The 22,311-nt window shown below is 38.4% G+C and overlaps 1 protein-coding gene across 1 annotated transcript in view; it reads left to right on the plus strand.

The window, feature by feature from the left end:
* Positions 1 to 17,646, plus strand: part of bmp6 (bone morphogenetic protein 6) — an 84,703-nt gene extending 67,057 nt beyond the window's left edge. The window contains 4 exon segments of the mRNA NM_001112907.1: positions 3,997 to 4,194; positions 12,097 to 12,173; positions 15,734 to 15,844; positions 16,511 to 17,646. Coding sequence (NP_001106378.1) covers positions 3,997 to 4,194; positions 12,097 to 12,173; positions 15,734 to 15,844; positions 16,511 to 16,660 — 536 coding nt within the window. The 3' untranslated portion in view covers positions 16,661 to 17,646.
* The last annotated feature ends 4,665 nt before the right edge of the window (positions 17,647 to 22,311 follow it).

A 22,311-nucleotide genomic window follows, 5' to 3' on the forward strand; every position in this document is an offset into this window, starting at 1 on the left:
TGATATGCATATGGGAGTTACCATGACTCAAATGAAAGCTCTGGTGGATTGTTGGCTAAGTAATAAGAGAAATTATATATTAAGACCTACAGTTGATCTTAATAAACTGGTGTATATGTTATTTTATACTTTAGGGCAGCAGAATTTCCATTTTGTAATATGGGGGAGCTTGAACTTATATGCTATTTCCAGAAGCAAGGGATGTGGTGTTTAGATCATGTTCTCTATGCATATGTCTGTATGTGGCTTAGATTACTGCCTGTTACACCTTGCCAATTACATGCCCTTTGCCATTCTGGGTGGCACTTAATGGTTACAATGTACTGATGAGCCCAATAGTTGGCATTTGCTTAAGTGGTTTTACTTCTGCCATTTTAATAGCCCTTATTCCTAACGACCAGATGCCACACTGAAAAAGATACCAAAGAACAAAGTAAGCAGAGATCAATGTAAAGACAGAAACAATACTCAAATACTCAAAAATACAGAAGCAACCGTAGCCTGGCCATTGAAAATAATTGTCCTGATATGCAACCAGACTCCCATATAAACTGGACTGCCCTTGAGGTAAATCAACACTGAGATGTGTAGAAAGCAAGGGGAGAAGGGGGAGAAGTTGGGAGAACTCCACAATGATCTGCAATAGAAAGAAATGATTAAGGCCTATGTTTCCGGAGTTCCACTTGGAATCCAGTTCTTTTAAGTGACCGATTCTTCGGTCACTTAAAGAATAACATAAAACACTTTAGTACCTATGGGAGGGCACAGAAAATATATGAGAGCTTGGAAATAGAAAGATATGTTACCTGAGTAATGTTTTCAACTTTCATCACCACTTCTCCTTTATGACAATACTGACCCTGTAATACAGACAGAAGGGTTTGTTGGTTTATTAAAGCAGTAGCTAAATTATAAATAACGCTTAAAAAGTGGCTATGTGTTTGACCCCTTACTGTGAAACATAATAAAACATTCCTAATTCCTATTCCAGAGCAGTACAATTTAGGTAAAATAAATACAAACTAAATTCCGGACACTAAAGAAAGTAAGAGAGCACTTTTTAAAACCTAATTAAAGAGAATTCTTTGCAGTACTGCTGTGATGCTGCTTTCTGGGTGCCTGACTATGCCCATCTCTATATTGTTATACAGGGCAGAAAATGTTTGTTTGAAGAGAAGGGTAAAGCTGGCCATACACGCACCGATGATATTGTACGATACCACAATTTCGTACGATATTCGGTGCGTGTATGGCAACTTGACAAGGTGACAGATATCGCAAAAGGCTGCGGATAATGGTCGACTCGTCGATCGGGCAGATTGAAAGATTTTGATCGGTTGCCATTGAAGGTGCCCAAGCAAAATCTACATTCAGGGTTGAATCGGCAGAAGGTGGTAGAATTTTCGTTTCTACTTCAAAGCATGAGAAAGAGGAATACACACCACCGCTTTACCATAACAAATAAAAAACTGGACACACCAGTAGGGAACCATTTTAACAGCCCTCACCACTCCATAAACGATTTAAGAATCTTGGTCCTTAAGGGAAACTTTAAAACAGAGAATGAAAGGAAGGTATGGGAGTACAAATTAATGAAAACTTTCATCTCTCTGGAGAAGGGACACCTGGGCCTTGGATTTATGGCAAATTATTTAGATTAAGAACTGCCTGCACCCAGCCAGAAATACAAACATCTGTAGAGACACTGGACCGGTTAATCACATGGAATTCCATTCACTTCACACTTCAGTAACTTACCCTAATTTATATCAAGTCACTTTGATCCACATTATCCTGTACCTTATCTGTTTGTATCTGTTTGTCCCTTGCAGCCCCCACCCCCGTTTATAGTTTATATGACTTTGTTAACACCTTCCACACAAATATTCTTTTTTTCTGGTTATTTGATCTATGAGCTGAATGTTGTATATATATCAGAGAGCACCACAGCTTCATTGTAATCAGCTTGAAAAGCTCTGAAAGCTTGCTATGGTTATCTTAGTTAACCAATAAAGGTATCACTTTTATACCACTTTTGTTATTTTTTATTTCAAAAGGGTTACCCTGTAAACGTTTCTACTTCCAAATCTGACGATTCAGCCCTGAATGTCAGTGGAGTGTGGAAAGAGCGAAAATTGCTACGTGTATGGCCACTTTTAGGAAGAGGGAAGTTGGGGAATGAAATACAAAATAATGGGAGAGAAAAATACTCAGGTAGGTACCAAACAGACATCCAGATACACCCTTCCATCTATAAGTGAGCAACAAATATGACTTCCTTTTCTACTCACCTTATAACTTTCAGATAGGGGTCTGAGAGCCACCTTCTGCTGTTAAGGGAAAAAAAAGCTGCTATTAATGTTAAAGAACATTATTCAGTCCAACCCTTAATGACTTGTTAGTAATTACTTGTTTAAAACCAATAGCGTTGTATATCTAGGCAATCTTTATATATAATTTGAGGGTTTACTAAAGGTGAGAAAAGTTCTTCATGAGTACTGGCATTGTGCAATATTCTGCAGATCTACTTTTTCTCATTAGCCATAACCTGAGGGGTACTAAGTGCTAGCAATCTTTTATTGAATATGTACTAATAATACTAGATATGCAATTAAAGCAAAAGTTACATCATCAGAAGTGGGTGGAATAGAAAAAACATTTGCATTTTTTTAAAGTAGTAAAATATATATAAAATAATGTCACAAACCCGGTAGTAAGAAATGCGCTGCAGGCTGTGCACGTTTGGCGGTCTAACTACATAAGGTATTCAAGCTATCACCAGAATTCCTCCTTGAGAACGGCTTTCTGACAAAATGTCAGGGCATTCAGATTTTGGCCAGGGTATCAGCTCCCTTATTGCTTTATTCTTCTTGTGCTTGAGGTGGAATGTATTATATGTATTTGAACGTGCTATGTACAGCATTGTGCTGAAATAATGCTTTATAAAGATATCTCTTTTTGATAATACCACCTGTTTTTTTTGAGTGCAAGCCCTTTTTGTTTTATATGCATTTACCTATATGGGGCTATTTTGGGGCTTTATTGCACCTTATGTAATTCTTTTTTGCTGTTTACTAGTGTGCCCACCACTAATTCCTATTTTTGTAAAACCAACCCTGTCCTTACTGCCTGCCATCAGTGCTGGGCCAAAAAATTAATTTTGCTTAAACAGCAAAAATTAGATTTATGTAATTATGATTACATAGAAGCCCTACGCGTTTCAACCACTATGTGGACTTTATCAGAGGCACAAAAATAAAAAATAGGCAGGTCAGTGCTTGGCCAAGCTGGAAGGGCACCCTAGGCAAGCCACACTGGGTCCCCCCACCTGCACATGTGGTGATGAGTGGGGGGGCTGAAGGAGTAATGAGTCACCATCATGCACAGGATCTGAGGACCTGAACTCTCTCTTTCTCTTACCCAGGGGGTGTCCAGACTGAAAAGGTACTTGCCTAGTGCCTCCCCCACTGTTGTGTTCTAGGCACACACCTTTTCTGCCTACCCCTAGGTCCAGCCCTGTCTGCCATAGAAAGAAAAAGTAAGTGTGGTCGAAAGTGAGGCTTATACTACAGGGCTGACTATTAGACTCCTGAAGTTTCTGTCCTGATATGTAATATACTTTTATATTGTATTATATTAAAGAAAGGCTGGTGCTTCAGCCAAAAAGCCAGTTTCTTCTGTTTAAATAAACACTTTATTTTTTCATAAGTCCCATGAGAGCGGCTTCTATCTGACACATTGCATATCTATCTATCTATACTCCTTTTACACATTTGTGAAATTAGATATTAAAAACAGTACATATCATGAAAATTTAAAAAAACATTTTTTAAGTTATTCTATATTACATTATACTGGTAGTTTTATGGGCCTTTAATTTTTGAATTTTTGGGATTTCTTTCTATTAAAGATTTAAAGAACATCAGGCGATAAACATACATTTATTAACTTAAAAATGACAGATCCCCTTATTAACCTAAAATTAATCTTTTTCAGGAAGAAACATAAATGCAAAAGCTGCGGGTTTGGTTGGCAGGGATGGTCCTTACGATAAACAACCATTTATGGTGGCGTTTTTTAAAGCCAGTGAAGTTCATTTGAGGACAACAAGATCTGCAACAAGCAAACGCAAAAATCAGAATCGCAACCGCTACACCCAAGCTCAGGATGTGTCGAGGGTATCCAGTATAACTGGTAAAGTGTCTCTCACTTTTTAATACAGCTTTATAATTCAATTATTGTTACAATTCAGCAGCTGACCAACACTGCCAAGTTCTTCTCTACACACCTCCTGTCTCTATACAGTAAATAAGAGAATGAGGAAATAAAATTGCAATACCAGTACATGCTGAGAAATGGGATATTGGTTAAGTATGTTACCTGCAAAACCAAGGTGACTGTACATCATTAGGACATATTCCTTTTTATTTGAAAATGCAGTATTTACACAACTTCCTAAGTATCTTAGTATATTAGCATGGGCGTTGGATGGGCTGGAGGGTAGTTCAAACTTTACCCATCCAATGCCTGTGTGGCTCTTCCAGGACTTATGCTTCAGTGACAAATGAGGGAAAGCTGTTAGAAGAAAGATACAGACACTCCTGCCTTTCCTTCTCTAGTCTGCAGCTCTCATAGTTACATAATTACATAGTTACAAAAAAAGACCAGTGGAAAAAAACACTACAGGCTGATCCAACTTTGATGTAATGTCCTTAAAACAAGTCAAAATGAGGCTCAGTAGTGTGTGTGGCCTCCACGTGCCTGTATGACCTCCCTACAATGCCTGGGCATTCTCCTGGTGAGGTGGCGGATGGTCTCCTGAGGGATCTCCTCCCAGACCTGGACTAAAGCATCCACCAACTCCTGGACAGTCTGCGGTGCAACGTGGAGTTGGTGGATGGAGCGAGAAATGATGTCCCAGATCCGCTCAATTGGATTCAGGTCTGGGAAACGGGCGGGCCAGTCCATAGCATCAATGCCTTTGTCTTGCAGGAACTGCTGACACACTCCATCCACATGTGGTCTAGCTTTGTCTTGCATTAGGAGGAACCCAGGGCCAACCGCACCAGCATATGGTCTCACAACGGGTCTGAGGATCTCATCTCGGTACCTAATGGCAGTCAGGCTACCTCTGGCGAGCACATGGAGGACTGTGTGGCCCCCCAAAGAAATGCCACCCCACACCATTACTGACCCACTGCCAAACCGGTCATGCTGGAGGATGTTGCAGGCAGCAGAACGTTCTCCACCGCGTCTCCAGACTCTGTCACGTCTGTCACATGTGCTCAGTGTGAACCTGCTTTCATCTGTGAAGAGCATAGGGCGCCAGTGGCGAATTTGCCAATCGTGGTGTTCTTTGGCAAATGCCAAACGTCCTGCACGGTGTTGGGCTGTAAGCATAACCCGCACCCATGGACATTGGGCCCTCATATCACCCTCACGGAGTCTGTTTCTGTCTGTTTGAGCAGACACATGCACATTTGTGGCCCGCTGGAGGTCATTTTGCAGGGCTCTGGCAGTGCTCCTGCTGTTCCTCCTTGCACAAAGGCGGAGGTAGCATTCCTACGGCTGGGTTGTTGCCCTCCTACAGCCTTCTCCACGTCTCCTGATGTACTGGCTTGTCTCCTGGTAGCGCCTCCATGCTCTGGACACTACGCTGACAGACACAGCAAACCTTCTTGCCACAGCTCACATTGATGTGCCATCCTGGATGAGCTGCACTACCTGAGCCATTTGTGTGGGTTGTAGACTCCATCTCATGCTACCACTAGAGTGAAAGCAGCACCAGCATTCAAAAGTGACCAAAACATCAGCCAGAAAGCATAGGAACTGAGAAGTGGTCTGTGGTCACCACCTGCAGAACCACACCTTTATTGGGGATGTCTTGCTAATTGCCTATAATTGCCACCTGTTGTCAATTCCATTTGCACAACAGCATGTGAAATTGCGTGTCAATCAGTGTTGCTACCTAAGGCTAATGCCAGACAAGGCGTAGGATGGATATTTTCGGCAACGGAAAATCGCTTGCTGAAAATACCGCCCTACACCTCGTATGTGTGCCTACAAAATTATTCAGTGCTGCACAGGGTCGAACTGGGGGGTGAAGGGCCCACCGGGGCTTCCGCCCCAGGGGCCCTGGAGGTGCCCCCGCCGTCCGTGTCCCCTAACCCCCCACCCCCCCCGCAGGGCCCCCCACCCGACGTCCTCCCCTGAGTGCGTACATTTAACGCATCAGGGGTGAAGCGGTAGGGCAGGGGGAGCGCTAGCAAGGGTCGGCTCTGGGCCGTGGGGCCCACTAGAGCCGGGGCCCACCGGGATTTTTCCCGGTGTCCTGGCAGCCCAGTCCGACCCTGGTGCTGCACAGTTTGGAAAACAGGTAAGGCTAATGTCAGACCAGGCGTATGGCGTATATTTTCGGCAAGCTAAAAAACGCTTGCTGAAAATACCGCCATACCCCTTCATACTTGTGCCTGAACCCGAACGAATGGAATACGCTCAGGTGCAGGCACATGTAGCCAATATGTGCATAAAATGCGAGAGACTGCGCTTTTATGCATATATCAGCTACATGTGCCTGCACTGAACTCATTCCATTAATTCGGGCTCAGGCACAGATAGGAGGCGTAAGGCTGTATTTTTGGCAATCGATTTTCAGCTTGCCGAAAATATACACCATATGCCTGGTCTGAAATTAGCCTAATATATAATACAGTCAGTGGAAAATCATGCTCAAAGGAGGAGCTGCCCCTAACTGAGGATGATGAGGGGTTTAGTTCTATAGCCACTCAAGTTCTTTTTGGTATTAAATAATTAAATACATTTATTTCTTTAAATGTAACGGTCCTCTTTGCACCTGCTCATTATTAGCCCATATTCGAAAGTCTAACATGTCTTTTAAACAAAAATGCAGCCAATACACATTTCATCAGCTAAGATCCCTCACTCTGCTTCTCATTAGGGAGCAGCCAAAGAAAGCACATCTTGACTGCATGCTCAGAATTCAATTCCATCAAAAGAAATACAAGCTTTTTGGATTTTCAACATTAACCTCTGCATAACTCTCATTAACCCAAGGGTTAAAATATATGGGTTTCCAATAGCAATTATGCTCATCTGAACTTGCCATGATTACTTAGATCCAGCTCTGTGCATTAGTATTGAATTGTGTATATCTGCAATGCTTCGTTATTATTGCACTGGTAATTAGTTTGGAATTCCTCAACCAAGTCTGCTGTTTCCCTAAAAGTTTTTAATTTCTTTTTTTTTTTTGCTATTCCTTGCAGGCCTAGGATTTGAAAGATTAGATTTAATAATAGAGGATTACAAAAAAAAGATGATTTAAAAGTACAATGGTTCTGCCCTGTAAATACATTACAGATGTGTGTACAGTACTTGCGGGTTGCTCAGTGAAGTCCCTGCTATGCGCTGTGATCTCACATGGCAAAACCAGCAAGGCCACCTTATTTTTACAAATTCCTGAAATTACAAGATAGTGATAGTCATAGTGCCCATATTGCAGCAGAATACTGACGTGTGTAGCCTGTGATTGCCTCTGCAGCAGATTCAGTTTTGCAACATTATCTTCAAATGCAATTTGGATAATTCTCTGTGTGATGCTTCCAAAAAACAATGACATTTTCTCCTTGGCATTTGTATAATCATTTTTCTTTCATCTATGATGCTACAAACCACTGTGGTGCAAAAGGGCTCTCGTTATATCTAGCCTCCTGGCCAAGGTCCCTTTTCCAGAACAGCTTGTTACCCAGCTATCACCATTCACTTGCACCCGTTAGTGCTCTTGAACTTACATTCCCTAGGCTTGTAAATGAGCCTTCATGACTCACCAGCAACAGCTAAAAACTATAACCAAACATTTACCCCTTTTGCCCCCTAATTTAGCATCATTTAAGTCCAGACCCATGGAGCAAGTGCTTTTCGAATGAGCACTAAGGATCATGCCCTTTAGGGCAAGCACCCATGGAGCAACTTATTTGCCTGCGATAGATCACTGCTATCACAGGTGAGTGTCTGCTCCGAAAAGGGTTTCCACCGGCAACAATAGAAGTCGTCGGTGGAAATCCCTTTGCGTCGCTTTAGTTTCCGAAGTCTGAAACTTCAGGAGGAAAATTCGCTCCACTTTGGAAACCAAAGCGATGTGAAGGACTTTCCACTGACGACTTCTATTGTTGCTAGTGGAAACCCTTTTTGGAGCGAGCAGTGATCTAAAGTGGACGAGCAAGTCGCTCCACCGTGGGTGCTTTCCCTTAGTGATCTAGGACTTGCTTTGGGGGTCATAGTAAATGGCCCAGATTGTATCTCTGTGCTTTTAAATAAACTAGCATCAGCAGATAACCTGAATTATAGGAGAAGGAAAGGTACTATATACAGGGATGGCCATGCTTCTGTTCCCTTTAAAACTGTAGTCTGGGCCTGTGCTTCTGTTCTCTTTAAAACTCACTGGCCAAAAACTTCTGATTCCCTCCTCTTTTCTCTGGGCAGGGCAGGCACACCTGCAGTAGAGTGAAGTAGCTGGCTTTTTTGCTTCTAAGTTTAGCTTTTCAATCTCCTGCGCATGTGCCTGCCTGGATACTGGCTTCTACAGAAATACAGTATCCTGGGCCAGTGCAATTTTTAGCAAACCGGAGTACCAACACGGCGTATCGGGTAAGCAATTATAATTACTGGGGTGCCTAACATTTTGGCATCCCCAGTGAATATACCTTAAGTTCTCCATTAAATATGAGAGCATGCAGATCTCTAGAATTTAAGACAAGGTCATGTACCTCTGCGGGTTTTTGAAAATGATTAGTTACTCTTTAATTAAGTTTTCTTTAACAAGAGTGGTTGAATGTGTTTTTTGGTTATTTTTTAAGGCTTTAGTAACCATTTTCTTCAAACTTTTTTTGTAACCATTTTAACCACCTCTTAGATTAGAGAGGCAGGATCCTTATAGAAATATGTTCTTTATTTACTACTCCCTGGGGGTCAGTTTTTGACCTTCCTAAAACTCTTTAGCTTCTCAGTCAGTATAAAGATCATATTAATCCATGTGTTTGTGTAGCCTTGGAATTTGCTTAATACATTCAAACCAGCTTCTCAGCACATTAGATTAAACTAAGCTCTAATGCAAGAAGACAGCATCCCTTACATTTCCTTTTTTCAATGTTCCCAGCCTTTCATTTATGTTAATATTAGTCAGTCAGTAATTATAATCCCAGATTTATGTTTGCAATATCTGTCCATTATGAGAAAAAGTTCCTTCATTCTGAGTTGCTTGAAGTCATCATTTGATGCTGTTGCCTCAACCCACCTGGCTGCTAGCTCTTGGTTAATAGAAATTAAAACTGAAATAATTAACTGCGCTGTAATATTCCGTTCGTTATGATTTTCTTCCATGGAAAATCACCCTTGGTAAATATTTATGTGTTCTTTGCCAGCACTTAACTTAGGAAAAGCTGTAGGAAATCTTAAATTGCCTCAGATGTATATGTGGGAGGGGGAAAAAAACATGGGGTCAGAATTTGTTTTCTTTAAAATAAAAAGCAAGTGTCACTGCAAAAAGAAACAGCTGGGACCTGCTATTAAGATGGTTTCCTAATTGAATCCTTCATACTGAGTTGTTTCTAAATACCAGGCTCTTGTTTGAGCCACTGAAGCCTACACTGATCAAACAATTAGTAAAAAGTCAGAAAAAAATGATTTCCTGTACTGTGTTATTTCTATAGCTGCACTGGAGAAAAATGGCAGTAATATGCTATCAATTGTTTCCCGGCCTTCTGTATTTACCTTAAAGGTATACTGACACGTGCAGATAAATTTCCCATATCCAGTCATTATTAAAGGGCACTAGAAACCTTCTCTAAACCTCCCCTTATTTCTCCACTAGATATCTAAAGTAAAGTTATTTAAACCTTATTAAACACGTAACAGCATTATCCAGGGTAAATCATATTTTAATGCTTTTAGAAATGCATGCTAATCACATAAAAACTCATATTGCATTTTTGTGTGTTTCCCTCCCTCAACAAAGAAAGACCTGAAGACTGTAGAGCCATGAGAAGCCTTATGGACTTTTCTTTGTATCTGCATTCTGCCCATCACCTTTGTATTTTTGTACTTTTTGGGTGACATGAAAGCACAACCTTGAGCTTTCCATAAAAAGGTAAATAACGTGGCATTTTGGGATACAGCTCATTATGTAATCCATTGGATGCAGTATAGCAATTATCCAAGGGCACTATTGCTCACTTAATATACTGTATATGGAATAGCACCAGGCTTCTGGATCACATGCCAGATTACAATACAAACTCTTTCCCTTATGTTCCCTTTGTCTTTAGGCATCAGAGTAATAGGGGAAGGTGCCAGGAAATGAAGCGTCTCTTCTGCTTTTATTTAACCTACAGAATTAATTAATAGCAAAATAAATATATTATTTCTTTCCACAAATAAGTACAAAACAACATGCACCCATAGTTTGACAGATGTCTTTATTAAAACATGGGCTTTGCCATTTGGTAAATGTTACGGCAAAATGAAGAAAATGCTTGACAATAATTACAAAAAGTAGAAAGAGAACAATAATAATTTTGGCATAATACTGAATTAACATCATTCCACTATATTGGAAGAATAATGTTTAGATGCTTTACTTTGTTGGCTATTTTGCTAGTAGTTCTTGTTCCTGGACTAACACAGTAGTGTTGTTTCACAAGGATTCTTTGAAAACACAAAATGTGAGGCCTGTGATACTGGCTGTTCCACTTGCTGTAGGCACAGTACCCCCAGCACCAAGATTCATAGGCAAGGGAGACCTCAGCATAATTTCCCATAGCACCTCTTCCAGCTCTCAATAAAACTGATTGGATCCAAGTACTTTGATTACTCAATCAGTTTCTACGAAATATAAGCTTTCCCTCAGGTAAACAACTTAAACTGAAAAGCAGAGCTTCTGTTTTAAAATTCTACTCCTGGTGAGAAGGCTGTGTCCTTTAGTTCCTAGAAGCCAGCCAAAACTCAGAAACCTGATCTAAGCAGGCAGTCCTTCGTTAAAACAGATGTTTTTACACTTAAGTGCGGTTTTGGCGGTAGGACCTTTTGTCTTGTCTTTAATGCTGTGTTGTGGTAGCAGATTCAAGTCTAGCAGAACTGGCTACTGAAGGCTAGGTTGGAGGTGACATATTCTACACATGTTAAGGATTTAGTCATGACTGACTCTACAACCTGATGTGTCTATTGAGCAACCAAAAGGTTCTCTCAGTAGGAGAAACATATAAAACAAATATAAATAAAACAAACATATATCATTCTAAAATTATTTTAAGTGCTGTCAATGAAGCACAATGCATTATGGGCATTTTAGGGTGTTTCTTTTATTTTTATGGTTTAAGAACTGAAAGAAATGGTGGCTTGCGGTACCAAAAAAACAAATTAATATTTGAATTAAAACACATAAAATTCATACTGGTTGAAGCTGTTAACTGAAACAGGAACATAGCAGATCAACTGCAAAATGTCATTTTCATTTTCACTTACAGCAAATAGGAAAAAAAAACAGATCAACCTGCGGTATTCTTTCTTTTTTTTATAAATTCCATTGCAGCCTGATGTCTTTGAAGGAAAAATACCAGTGCTGGAATGTAATACTCTCTATGCTGAGCAGTTGTTTACCTTGTAATGTATATTTAGCACCATTATGCAAGGTTCTCTGTTTTATACTATACATTGGTTCACTGACATACTCTGGTAGTGTTAGGACTAGATAGACTCATATCCTCCTCTGGGGAAGGCCTCTGCAAGGAGAATGGATGGCTTTGTAGCAATTTGTGTTTAGTAGTAAAATTATGATGTAAAAAGCAACCTATAGATTGTATTTCACCTAAAGTGTCAAACAGCTCACACAGGTATATACAGCTCCATGCACACTGCTATCATGGAAGTTGTTTCCAGCAGAGCAAGACAGAGGGGATTTCATCTAAGGAAGAACATTTTTATTTAATGATTGTAATTTATTTCTATTCCCCATCAGTTTAGGTAAGAAGACAAGTGTGATTTCTATTGCAATGGTCTTAAACATATTTTTCTTTTCTCCACCAGATTACAACAGCAGTGAGCTTAAAACAGCATGCCGGAAACATGAATTGTATGTTAGCTTTCAAGACCTGGGGTGGCAGGTGAGCGAAAATATAATCATTTTGTGATTGGTCAATTGGAAATGATTCATAGCATAGTGTTCTCTGTATGCCATTAACAGTTTGTATAACTTAAGCTGGCCCCAGCACTTCCCTGTCTTTAATGTGAGACTAGATCTAAAAATGTAAGTTATTCAAAACATCAAAATTTATATATAGTTCTATGTATCTAGATTTACTTAAATGCACTTGATTTTTAATAACTTTTCAAATACTTTGATTTTCAATTACATTAATCAAGGACACATAAGGCTGATTTATAAAAGGTCAAGATGATTTTTTTTTTTTTTTTTCCACATAAATTGAAATTTTCTTGCTGGTGTTATTTTAATGAAAAGGGAGCTTACAGCTTCCACAATCCATTCAAACAAATGGGCAGTTGTTATACCATTAGAGTTTATGGAAACTTTACCCAATTTTTTGTTTTTTACACTCAGGAAAATGCCAGCAACAAATGATAAATACTAGAGAATTAAAAAAGTCACAAAATGTTCTGCAGCATTTCTCAACCATGGACTTCAGAAGAAAATTGGAGATAAATATGCCCCCTAGAGGGGTTACTATGAAACATGAGTGGAAGAAAAAGCATTTTCTTTCCCTAGTAGCATTTCTTTCTACATAGAAAATCTAATATAATAAAATATTATAGTAACTTTACTAAAATTTACAAATAGTAGGCACTCAGTTTAAAGGGCACACACAGGTAAAGTCTAATAAACCCTAAAGCTTCAGACAGTCCTATGTGCGATGTGCAGTCAGCAGTCACTTTTACCTGCTGTATCACTGGAGCAGGTAGAGCCATCACCAAGTTGTTGCTTAATGTGTTTGCACAATGTGCTTAGAGTTAATATTAGTGCCAAGCAAATATTCACACTTGCCAGAGCTCCCTCCCAAAACAAAAGCAGCAATAATGTGCGCACCTTACGTTTTGTCCATGTTTCAGCCAGTTCTTTGTGCTTCTCAAACTATTCCAGCTAAGTTTGGTAGATGAGTACACTGTTACTGTACTTAGAAAGTCTCACTCCTATCAAGATAGACACACTTTACCACAAAATGAAAATAATATCTCTGAATGCCAATGTTTTTAGTGTATATTTTGCCCTCTAAGGAAATGTGAAAGCCTCACACATGGCAAATAAAAGTAACAGAGCTGACATAATTCTTGTGACAAATGAATGCTTCCTTAGATGTGTCTCCCCTGAAAGCCTCATCTCATCATTTGTAAGACTTCTGCTGCTCAGCTAACCACTGTCTGTGTTCTTTGCATTATTTGTATATTTTTTTTTTGCGTAATAAGGAGTTTTGTACTTCTTTATGGCCGCAGTATACTTATTGGCAAAGTTTGCAACAGGGATGTACTTACGTGAAACTGCCTGCACATGTTCTAGATTGATAACGGCAGCCAGCTCTTTCAGAGTTGCTAATTAATTTTTCCCTACATGTTGATGCAAAATGTCATTATCATGGACTGTCCACAGCTGTCCCTGGTTAAAGGAGTCTTTCCTTTAGACATCTATGTGAACAAAGCTTACACTAATGATCCTTGTAAAAAATCAACAACTTGAGTAAACTTCCTCACTGTAGAACCTTGCCAGACATGCCCTGACAGATACTGGTGGCTTCTTATGGTCATGGTAGGCAAAATATTAAGGAACTGAGGCAGTTTGGCATTTTTATTAATGACCCCCATTGCTTAAATCATATACAGAATGTTGATTTAAGAATCTGATTTAAATACCTTCCCTATACCTTATTTTGGTAGATGTTTCATTTGTCATTTAGTTGTATATTGTCATTCTTAAAATGTCGGTCACCCATTGACTGTGACACCACTTTAACCACAGGGAAAAAAACAAGGATTTTATAGTTGCATATTTAAATAATTCCAAATAAAATACAGGCTTATAACACCTCTACAAGACACAACAATTTACTATGGTCCTCATTTTTGTTTCAGCCAAAGACAAATGTTGGAATGCAAATATAGTATAACGTTAATGTTGGCACATTTGCTACTTTCAAAACACTGATCCCAACCTACACAGCAGGAAGAGAACTTAAATACAGAGACACAATTTTATGTACAGCAACTACATTATTTAAAACATTCCTGAAATATAAAGTGAATTGTGATGTTAAAATGATATATGTTGAGAATTGCTTTCCCACTGTGACACAAGATGTTCAGCTCAACTTCAAGGTCTTTCTTTTCTTCATCAGTGCTCTCCGTCACCTGCATAAATCCCCATTTAATATCCTCTGAGGTCTTTCATTTCACAGTAGGCCTTCAAAAACAATATTGTGCACTGTGTGAGGAAATGTGGTCAAGATATCATTGTAGCAGCAGTCTTCCTGAATAATGTAGCTAACGTTCAGAATGAAAGCTGCTCAGCTAATCAAGCATTACCACTCATATCCTCTGTAAATTATGTTCCCCTATAACTGGATGTGGCTTCTTGCCGTATCATGGCATTCCATTCCGGACCCAATGATACTTCCGTAATACACTTAACAAGAGTAGTAAAAGCCATATGTAAATACAGTAGGAAAACATTAAGGGAAATTGGCCATTTTGGAAAGACTTTAACCATTTATAGAAGTAAAACACACAAATCAAACTGGATGGATGGTTTCAAAGAGTAGAACACCATTTTGTCACTCTGGATAGCATGCCCATCCTGGACTTTCTGATTTACTACAGTGTGCACTATCACCTTCAGGAGACACTTCTGAATTGGTTCTATATGACACACAATAGATACATTTCACAAATGTACCTATATACCTCTATGTAATAGAGGTATGTACCTCTATAAATTGCACCATAGAGTAAAAATTAAAAAAAAAACACAATATCCAAAATTTCAAAACATGAATTATATGACCTTAGGATTTATGTCCTTTAATTACCCTAAATACACCACTAGGAACTTGATGAAGTAATAACACAGATAACGAAGACATTGAATAGTGTTCCATGTTTCTGGTCACAAGCCCTCCCTGAGGCAAATCTGAAATGGTTACCATTTGTTACTGTCTAGTTTTTTAATGTTGCTCTTAAGCTTTGTTAATACACAGAAGAAAGAAGGGGCAGTTTACAATGGGAGTTTTGTAGATCTTTATGTTAGTTGTATTTTTGTTAAGAACCCTGTTAATCTAAAAGAAAACAGCCATCTTTCCATGCAGTAATGGTAAGCAGTACATGAGTGTTTATTGCATGCTCAGAAGTTTCACACTAAGCCTGCAAAAAAGGAAATGTACCCTTTAAAGTTTCTAGATTTCCAAGACCTCACTACATGTTTAATGACCCCATAAACTGTAGGTTCCCACAGGCTGGACCCTGTGCCACTCTTGTTTCAGTCCCTGCCAGTTTATACCTACAGTATAGTACATTCCAGAGCAAATTATAGGCACTGTCTGCATGAAATAATTATGAAATATACTTTCATGTAAGAACTGAAAATTACAGCTTGAGCAATGAAAATATCTTATATCAGTAAACACCAGTTTTTCCTTGAATTGCCCCATCTTTTGTTTCATAGGACTGGATTATTGCACCAAAAGGATACGCAGCCAATTACTGTGGTGGAGAATGTTCATTTCCTCTCAATGCGCACATGAATGCTACAAATCATGCAATTGTGCAAACATTGGTGAGTAAACAGCAATACAAAGCATGATAAGATGTTCATTTAACTGGTGCACATTTATCCTAGCCTTTACTCCTTAGAAGATAGTGGGGAGCAGGGGTCAGTAGCCTTGATGAAAGTTGTGCTTTACATTTTTAAAATGTAAAATAAAATATTATCACCTGTCCAAAGACCCCAATGTCTTCTTGTAAGAGGGGTCCTAAAAATAAATGTTATTATTACCCTTCTCCTATGATTGCTAGTAAAGTGTAAAGTTGGAAATGGAACTGTGACTCTTACCTTTTGGGGTAAGGGTCTATTGTATGCCATTATATAAAAACAGCAGAAAGTTTTTATTTGCGGGTCCCTATCATGTAGGGAGAAAGCCAACCTTAATTTCCCACTTCAAAGGGAGCACTATCCTGTAGCACACCATGCCTTGGTATTTACCAATCATAATTGTTACTTTTTTATTCTTTATTATGAGTATTTTACATTGGTAATCCATTTCCATGAATGAAGCAGACACATGCATACTTTCACTTAAACATAAACACAAAATATATTTCAAGCCAAAGCATATCTTTCAGTCATGTACCTGTACCAACCTTTTTGTCTGGTTGTATTACTGCATATTTATAGTTTTCAAGGTAAAACTGTATATTTATAGTTTTTAAATGAATTTTATAGGTGCATCTTATGAATCCGGAGTATGTACCAAAGCCGTGCTGCGCTCCCACCAAGCTCAACGCCATCTCAGTTCTTTACTTTGACGACAATTCCAATGTCATCTTAAAGAAATACAGGAATATGGTGGTTAGGGCATGTGGCTGTCATTAGGAGAAGTCCAACAAACATTTGCAAAGAGATCTGATTGCATTAAAGCTGCAAGATTATGTGGAGTGAAAGGGAGGAACTGGATCCTGATACTGATTTATTTAAAATACTAGAGACTGATACCACAGAAATGTATTTTCATTTCCATGAGATATGAATTGTTTCTCAAAAATGGACAATTTTAAGGTAAAAAGGAGAATCTTTCAAAATAGTGTTTTGCAAATTTTTATCCATAAAATAGCTTGGATCAAGCTGCGCTTCACTGTCTTAAAAACTAATATATGTTATAACTATTAACCCTACAGCTGCTGGTGCCCCAGATGTCAGACAGAGGGTGGGTCTGCTATATTCTGAAAGAAAATAGATGTGTTCTATGATTCATAAAATCATTTTGAAGATGGCTTGAGATCAGCAGTACTTGTCAATGAATTATCTGTAAATAGCTCTCTCCAAAACTTTCTGATATAACTACTTGGTTTAATACATTAGGAAATCATCAGCATACGGGCAGACCCAGCCTAGCTATAAGCCTTACAGTATATTGCACTCTGGGCCTGAAAACAATATTTAGGCTCCATTGTGAATTTTGACCATCACATTTTTTCCATTCACTTATAAACGTCATATGTCATAGAATTTATCATCTCTATTTATCAATCTTGAAAAACTTAAAAAGGCCAGGATTAGAACTGGCACTGTGCCTAAACAGCACTCAAAACGGCAGTCATAGAGTTAATATTGAAATACATTTTAAACTGCATGGAGACACAGCCTGGGAAGGGCCTGCTCTATCCTGTTTTGCACACCACTTGGATGTCTGCTCTGTGCAACAGTGGTCATTTGATCCCTCTTTAGCACCATTATCTTTATGTTTCTGTACTTTCTACACACTATATCTAACTGGTATTTCAAACCTTGAACCATCATCAAAGAGAATATTTGGTTTACTCTTTCTTTTAATAAAATAAATTATCTCTTCCCAACAAAAATCCGGATTTATCGTTATTCACTATAGGAAGGAGCACTGTACTCTACAGGACTTAAATGAAAATTTACGCAATCATTTTCAGTTCTTGTTGACACCCATCACTCAAAAAGCCAAAGGCCTGTGACACACTGTAGTAGTTGTAACCCTCCCCCTCCTGCAGCTGGTTTGCATTAACATAAATGGAAAATACATTTCCTATGGCAGACACAGGTGCTATAAATTGGGCATCACTCTGGAATGTTCACTTTGAGCCCCCTGGAAGGGCAGCACAGTCAGGTTGCCTGCCATGTCATAGGTTTAAAGCATAAAAACAACAATAAATACCATAAAATTAGTACAGATATTTGATCTGTTATCTGGAATGCTTGGGACAAGGGGTTTTCCAAATAAGGCATCTTTCTGCAATTTAGATCATACATTAGTCTTCTAAAACTCATGTTAACATTATACATACCCAAAAGGATTGTTTGTGATCAATATGGATTCATGCATTTTAGGATTACGTACATGGTCCTGTTTTATTATTACAGAGAAAAAGGAAAAGAGTTTTAAAAATGAAAATTGTTTGCTTAAATAGACTTTAGGATTATGAGTTTCCGGATAAGAGATCCAATACCTGTATTCACATGATTTACAGTTTTCCTATAGCTAAATATTTAATCATGCAATATCAAACTTAAATATCTGATTGTATTAGAATAGGAGACTAATGAGGGAGAACAAAGTTCTATTTTATACTTTTGCTCAGAATATTATATTCACTTTTGCAGACAATATCATGAGATGAAAATTATTACCGTGTCCTAGGAGTTAGGTCTGTTCTTTTGCCTTGTATACTCAGCTAAATCTAAATTGTAACTAAAAACATTAATATACATACAGCTGAAAATTTTAAATTGACATTTTTTTTTACATCAGACAACCCAATATCTATCAAGTATTCTTTACTGCTTTATTTTCGTAAACAAAACATTCATTTTGCTTAGCCAGTAAAAATAAAGAAAAGTAAAAAAAAAAAAAAGAAAAGTGAAAAAAATGTATTTTTCCTTCTGTATGTATGTATGTATATCTTTATTTATAAAGCGCTACTTATGTACGCAGTGCTGTACAGTAGAATTCATTAATACAAACAGGGGGTTAATAAGATAATAGATAAATACAAAGTATAACAATAAATAGAAATAAATACAAGATACAGTAACAGTTGCAATAAGTTAAGAGTCAAAGACACAAGAGGATGGAGGTCCCTGCCCCGTAGAGCTTACACTCTATTTCGGAGGGTAACTTACAGACACAAATAGGCAAATATAAGTGCTGTAGGTCACAGTGTGTGACATTCTGTCAGCACATCATAAAGAGAGTGGTATGCCCATCCAACGTTCCATGCCCTGTGTTTGCTGCTTTAAAAGCTCCCTCCCCCCAGTGTTTTAACAGCAGTACCCAAGAAAAAATACCAAACTGAATGCAGACAGGAGCTCCTGAAGTAAAGAAAATGTATATCTCATGGCAGCATGTTACAGTCCCTTCTGCTTGCATGTCCTATGGGAGGCTTCCAAAATCATGCACAGAAGGATCAGAAAGGTTTTTCAGCATTTTACGATCGTTCAAATAAGAAAAAATCGTACTTTTCATCCATTATATAATCAGATACGTTTTTTTCGTATTTTCGAATACAAATTTTTTTAGTATTTCGTATTTGAAATATCGTGCTTTTTAAACGTACGAAAATCGTGCTTTGAAAGATCTGCCCCCAAGTAGTTGTTTTTATAAATGCCACTTTCTCTTTGACATTGTGTTTTAGAAAGGTTCTGAAAGACACCTACAAGACTACTTTCATTATAATAGAAAGGAAGAGACCTCTTGGAGCTTCACTGTTTGTTCCTTCAAAGGAATGTCTTTTTAATTGGAAGGTATAACCCCCATACGTAATAAAAGGCATTACATTTGTCCTGTAGCAGTAACCCATAGCAGCCAATAAGGTGACCAGTAAATTCTACTTGCTCATTGGTTGCTATGGGTTACTGCTCCTGGGCAAACATAGAGTCTTTTATTACATAACCTCATAAATAAATACATTTTATACTGGAAAGCAATCAACTAATCCTACTCATTTTGGCACTCGTATAAGATTATCTGGAAGTTATAAATAATGGGTAATATCTCCTCTATGTAAATAAATCAAAAGGCCTCTAACGAAACACAACGAGGAATGATTAGTGTCTTATACTATGGGGCCCATTTATCAATGTACGATTGGTTACGATCGTATTTTTACTAACTTTTAAAACTATGCGTATTTTCTGCAATTTTTTTCGTCAATTTCTGTGACTTTTTTGTGCTTTGTCACAATTCGTGAAAAAAAATCGTAATTTCCATGCTTTGCAACAATTTGTGCGACAATTTGTGCGTCAGAATCGTATTTCTTGTGCTTTGCGACAAAAGCGGATTTGTCGCGACAACTACTAAAGTTCCAAAATTTTCGTATTGAAAGGAAAAGAATTGTATTTCGTGATTTGGATTCGTACTTTAATGAATGGGCCCCTATGTCTAATTCGACCACAGTGCAGAATTAAGTATTTGGGACCCTACTAAAGATAATGTGAAAACTCTGAGCTGTCACTCTGCTTCTTCTGCTTCTCTTGTTGAGATAGCTACGGTTAGAAGACAGAAAGACAAAAGGGATTGATCAATGCACATTCCCTGGTCCCCTGTTTCATAAGTAAATTGTCTATTAGTTTCATGCTAGTGCATACAGTATATTGACAAGAAACAGGGGTTTTTAGTTACAAAATTATGATCATAAGATTGGTAAGCCACCATACCACGTCAAGGTAAACCCCGTATGGTGGTCCTATCTATTTACCTCTGGTCATATTTTTCAAAGGCTGGCACTCCCGTGCACTATTGCCATTCTTGACCTGGGGGCTGGTTTGAATCAGAGGGCTTAGTCACTCCCATGCCTTTTGCTTATATAGAGAGAGATTGCCTGGTTCCCCAGACCAAATCCTCCCCCGCTTGCGGCTTGTAGAGGAGAAGACTGCCCATTAACCAACACCCATTCTTTTTAAAGGCATAAGACCACCATTAAAGGGACAGGTGTGGGGGTGCTAAACCCACATGGAAGTTTGGCCATTCTTCCTGCAGAATTAAATCTGCTAAAATACATAAATACACAAAAAGAGGTTGTGGGAGCACTCCAAGGCTAAATAAAGTATACAAATACAATGGAAGTGCAACTGATCTGGCCAAATTAACTACAAACATACAGAAAGACAAAAGGGATTGATCAATGCACATTCCCTGGTCCCCTGTTTCATAAGTAAATTGTCTATTAGTTTCATGCTAGTGCATACAGTATATTGACAAGAAACAGGGGTTTTTAGTTACAAAATTATGATCATAAGATTGGTAAGCCACGGTTAGAAGACAAGCTAGCTTTATGGTCAATGAGCTAAAATCTGAAAGGTTATTAGACCCTTTTAATAGCAGATAACTTGAATTTGATGTCTTATATTTATTCATAGTGAGGAAAAACTGGCCTCCACAGAGAAGACAATCCTAATAGTTTAACAAGCAGAATTTGTACCTTGCAGATACAACAAAGGAATTGGAGAATAAGTTTTCAATGTAAAAAATGTAAGATCTAATTTATTAAGAAGGCAAGATTGATTGTATATATTGTGGCACAATCCTATCCGTAGATCAAGAAATGAGAAGGATTAAATATCAAATCCTTTTACGGGCTGACAACCACATTGAAAAGGTCAATATCTATAGAAACTCCTTGAGCCTGAAGGCATTCCGTTGTAAACCCAAGGGATCTTGTAAACCCAAGGGACCATGCAGCATTAGTTGCAAGATATGATACCACCTTTTAAAAATCTAACTGGAGATATTATAAATATATCTGTTGCTATCTATTGATGTATGTTCACAAGTGCTCTGTAAATCAATAGTGCAAGAGGCATAAAGGGCTGACAGGATCTGCCAAGAGAAATAGAATTTGTTGATACTACATGCCTAATTGTACAATATCCTCAAAACAAATTTGCTTGCGTAGAATCATGTTGGTAAGGAGACTAGATCTATTTCACTGAAACCTTCCTTCTTTCTTATGTTAAAGTATTTCACACCAAAAGTACATTTAGAAAAGCCCCAACATCCCTACCACATTTAGGACACTGACCTCAGAGTACAATTTGGATAATTGGGATGAAGGAAGATAAGCTCTATTCAGGAATTTTACTTGTATATATCTGTCTCTGACAGAAATAGTAAGTTCTAAAACAAGGTTCAGTGCATCTTTCCACAAGGGACGTCAATCTGCCATTTCTATTTTGGAGCAGTATAACAGTGTGGAATTTTCCAAGGAAGCGTCCACTAAGGGGCACATTTACAAACGCACGAATGCTCGAGTGTTCGTGCGAACGCTCCAAGCGTATTTTCGGAAAGGTTTTACCACTGTTTACAATTGTTCGGTACGAAAATTTCGTGACTTTCGGACTAATACGATTTTTTCGTAAGCATTTTCGTGAAATTTGCGATCTTCAGAAATTTTTGTTTCCAATCCGATTTTTTCCCATTTGTGATTCGGATTCGTGGATTAGTAAATGTGCCCCTAAGTCTCCTGAGCCACTAAGGAATTGGGACTGGAATGTATAGTGCA

This window comes from Xenopus tropicalis, chromosome 6, assembly GCF_000004195.4.
Source record: "Xenopus tropicalis strain Nigerian chromosome 6, UCB_Xtro_10.0, whole genome shotgun sequence".
In the NCBI taxonomy this organism is placed as follows: Eukaryota; Metazoa; Chordata; class Amphibia; order Anura; family Pipidae; genus Xenopus; species Xenopus tropicalis.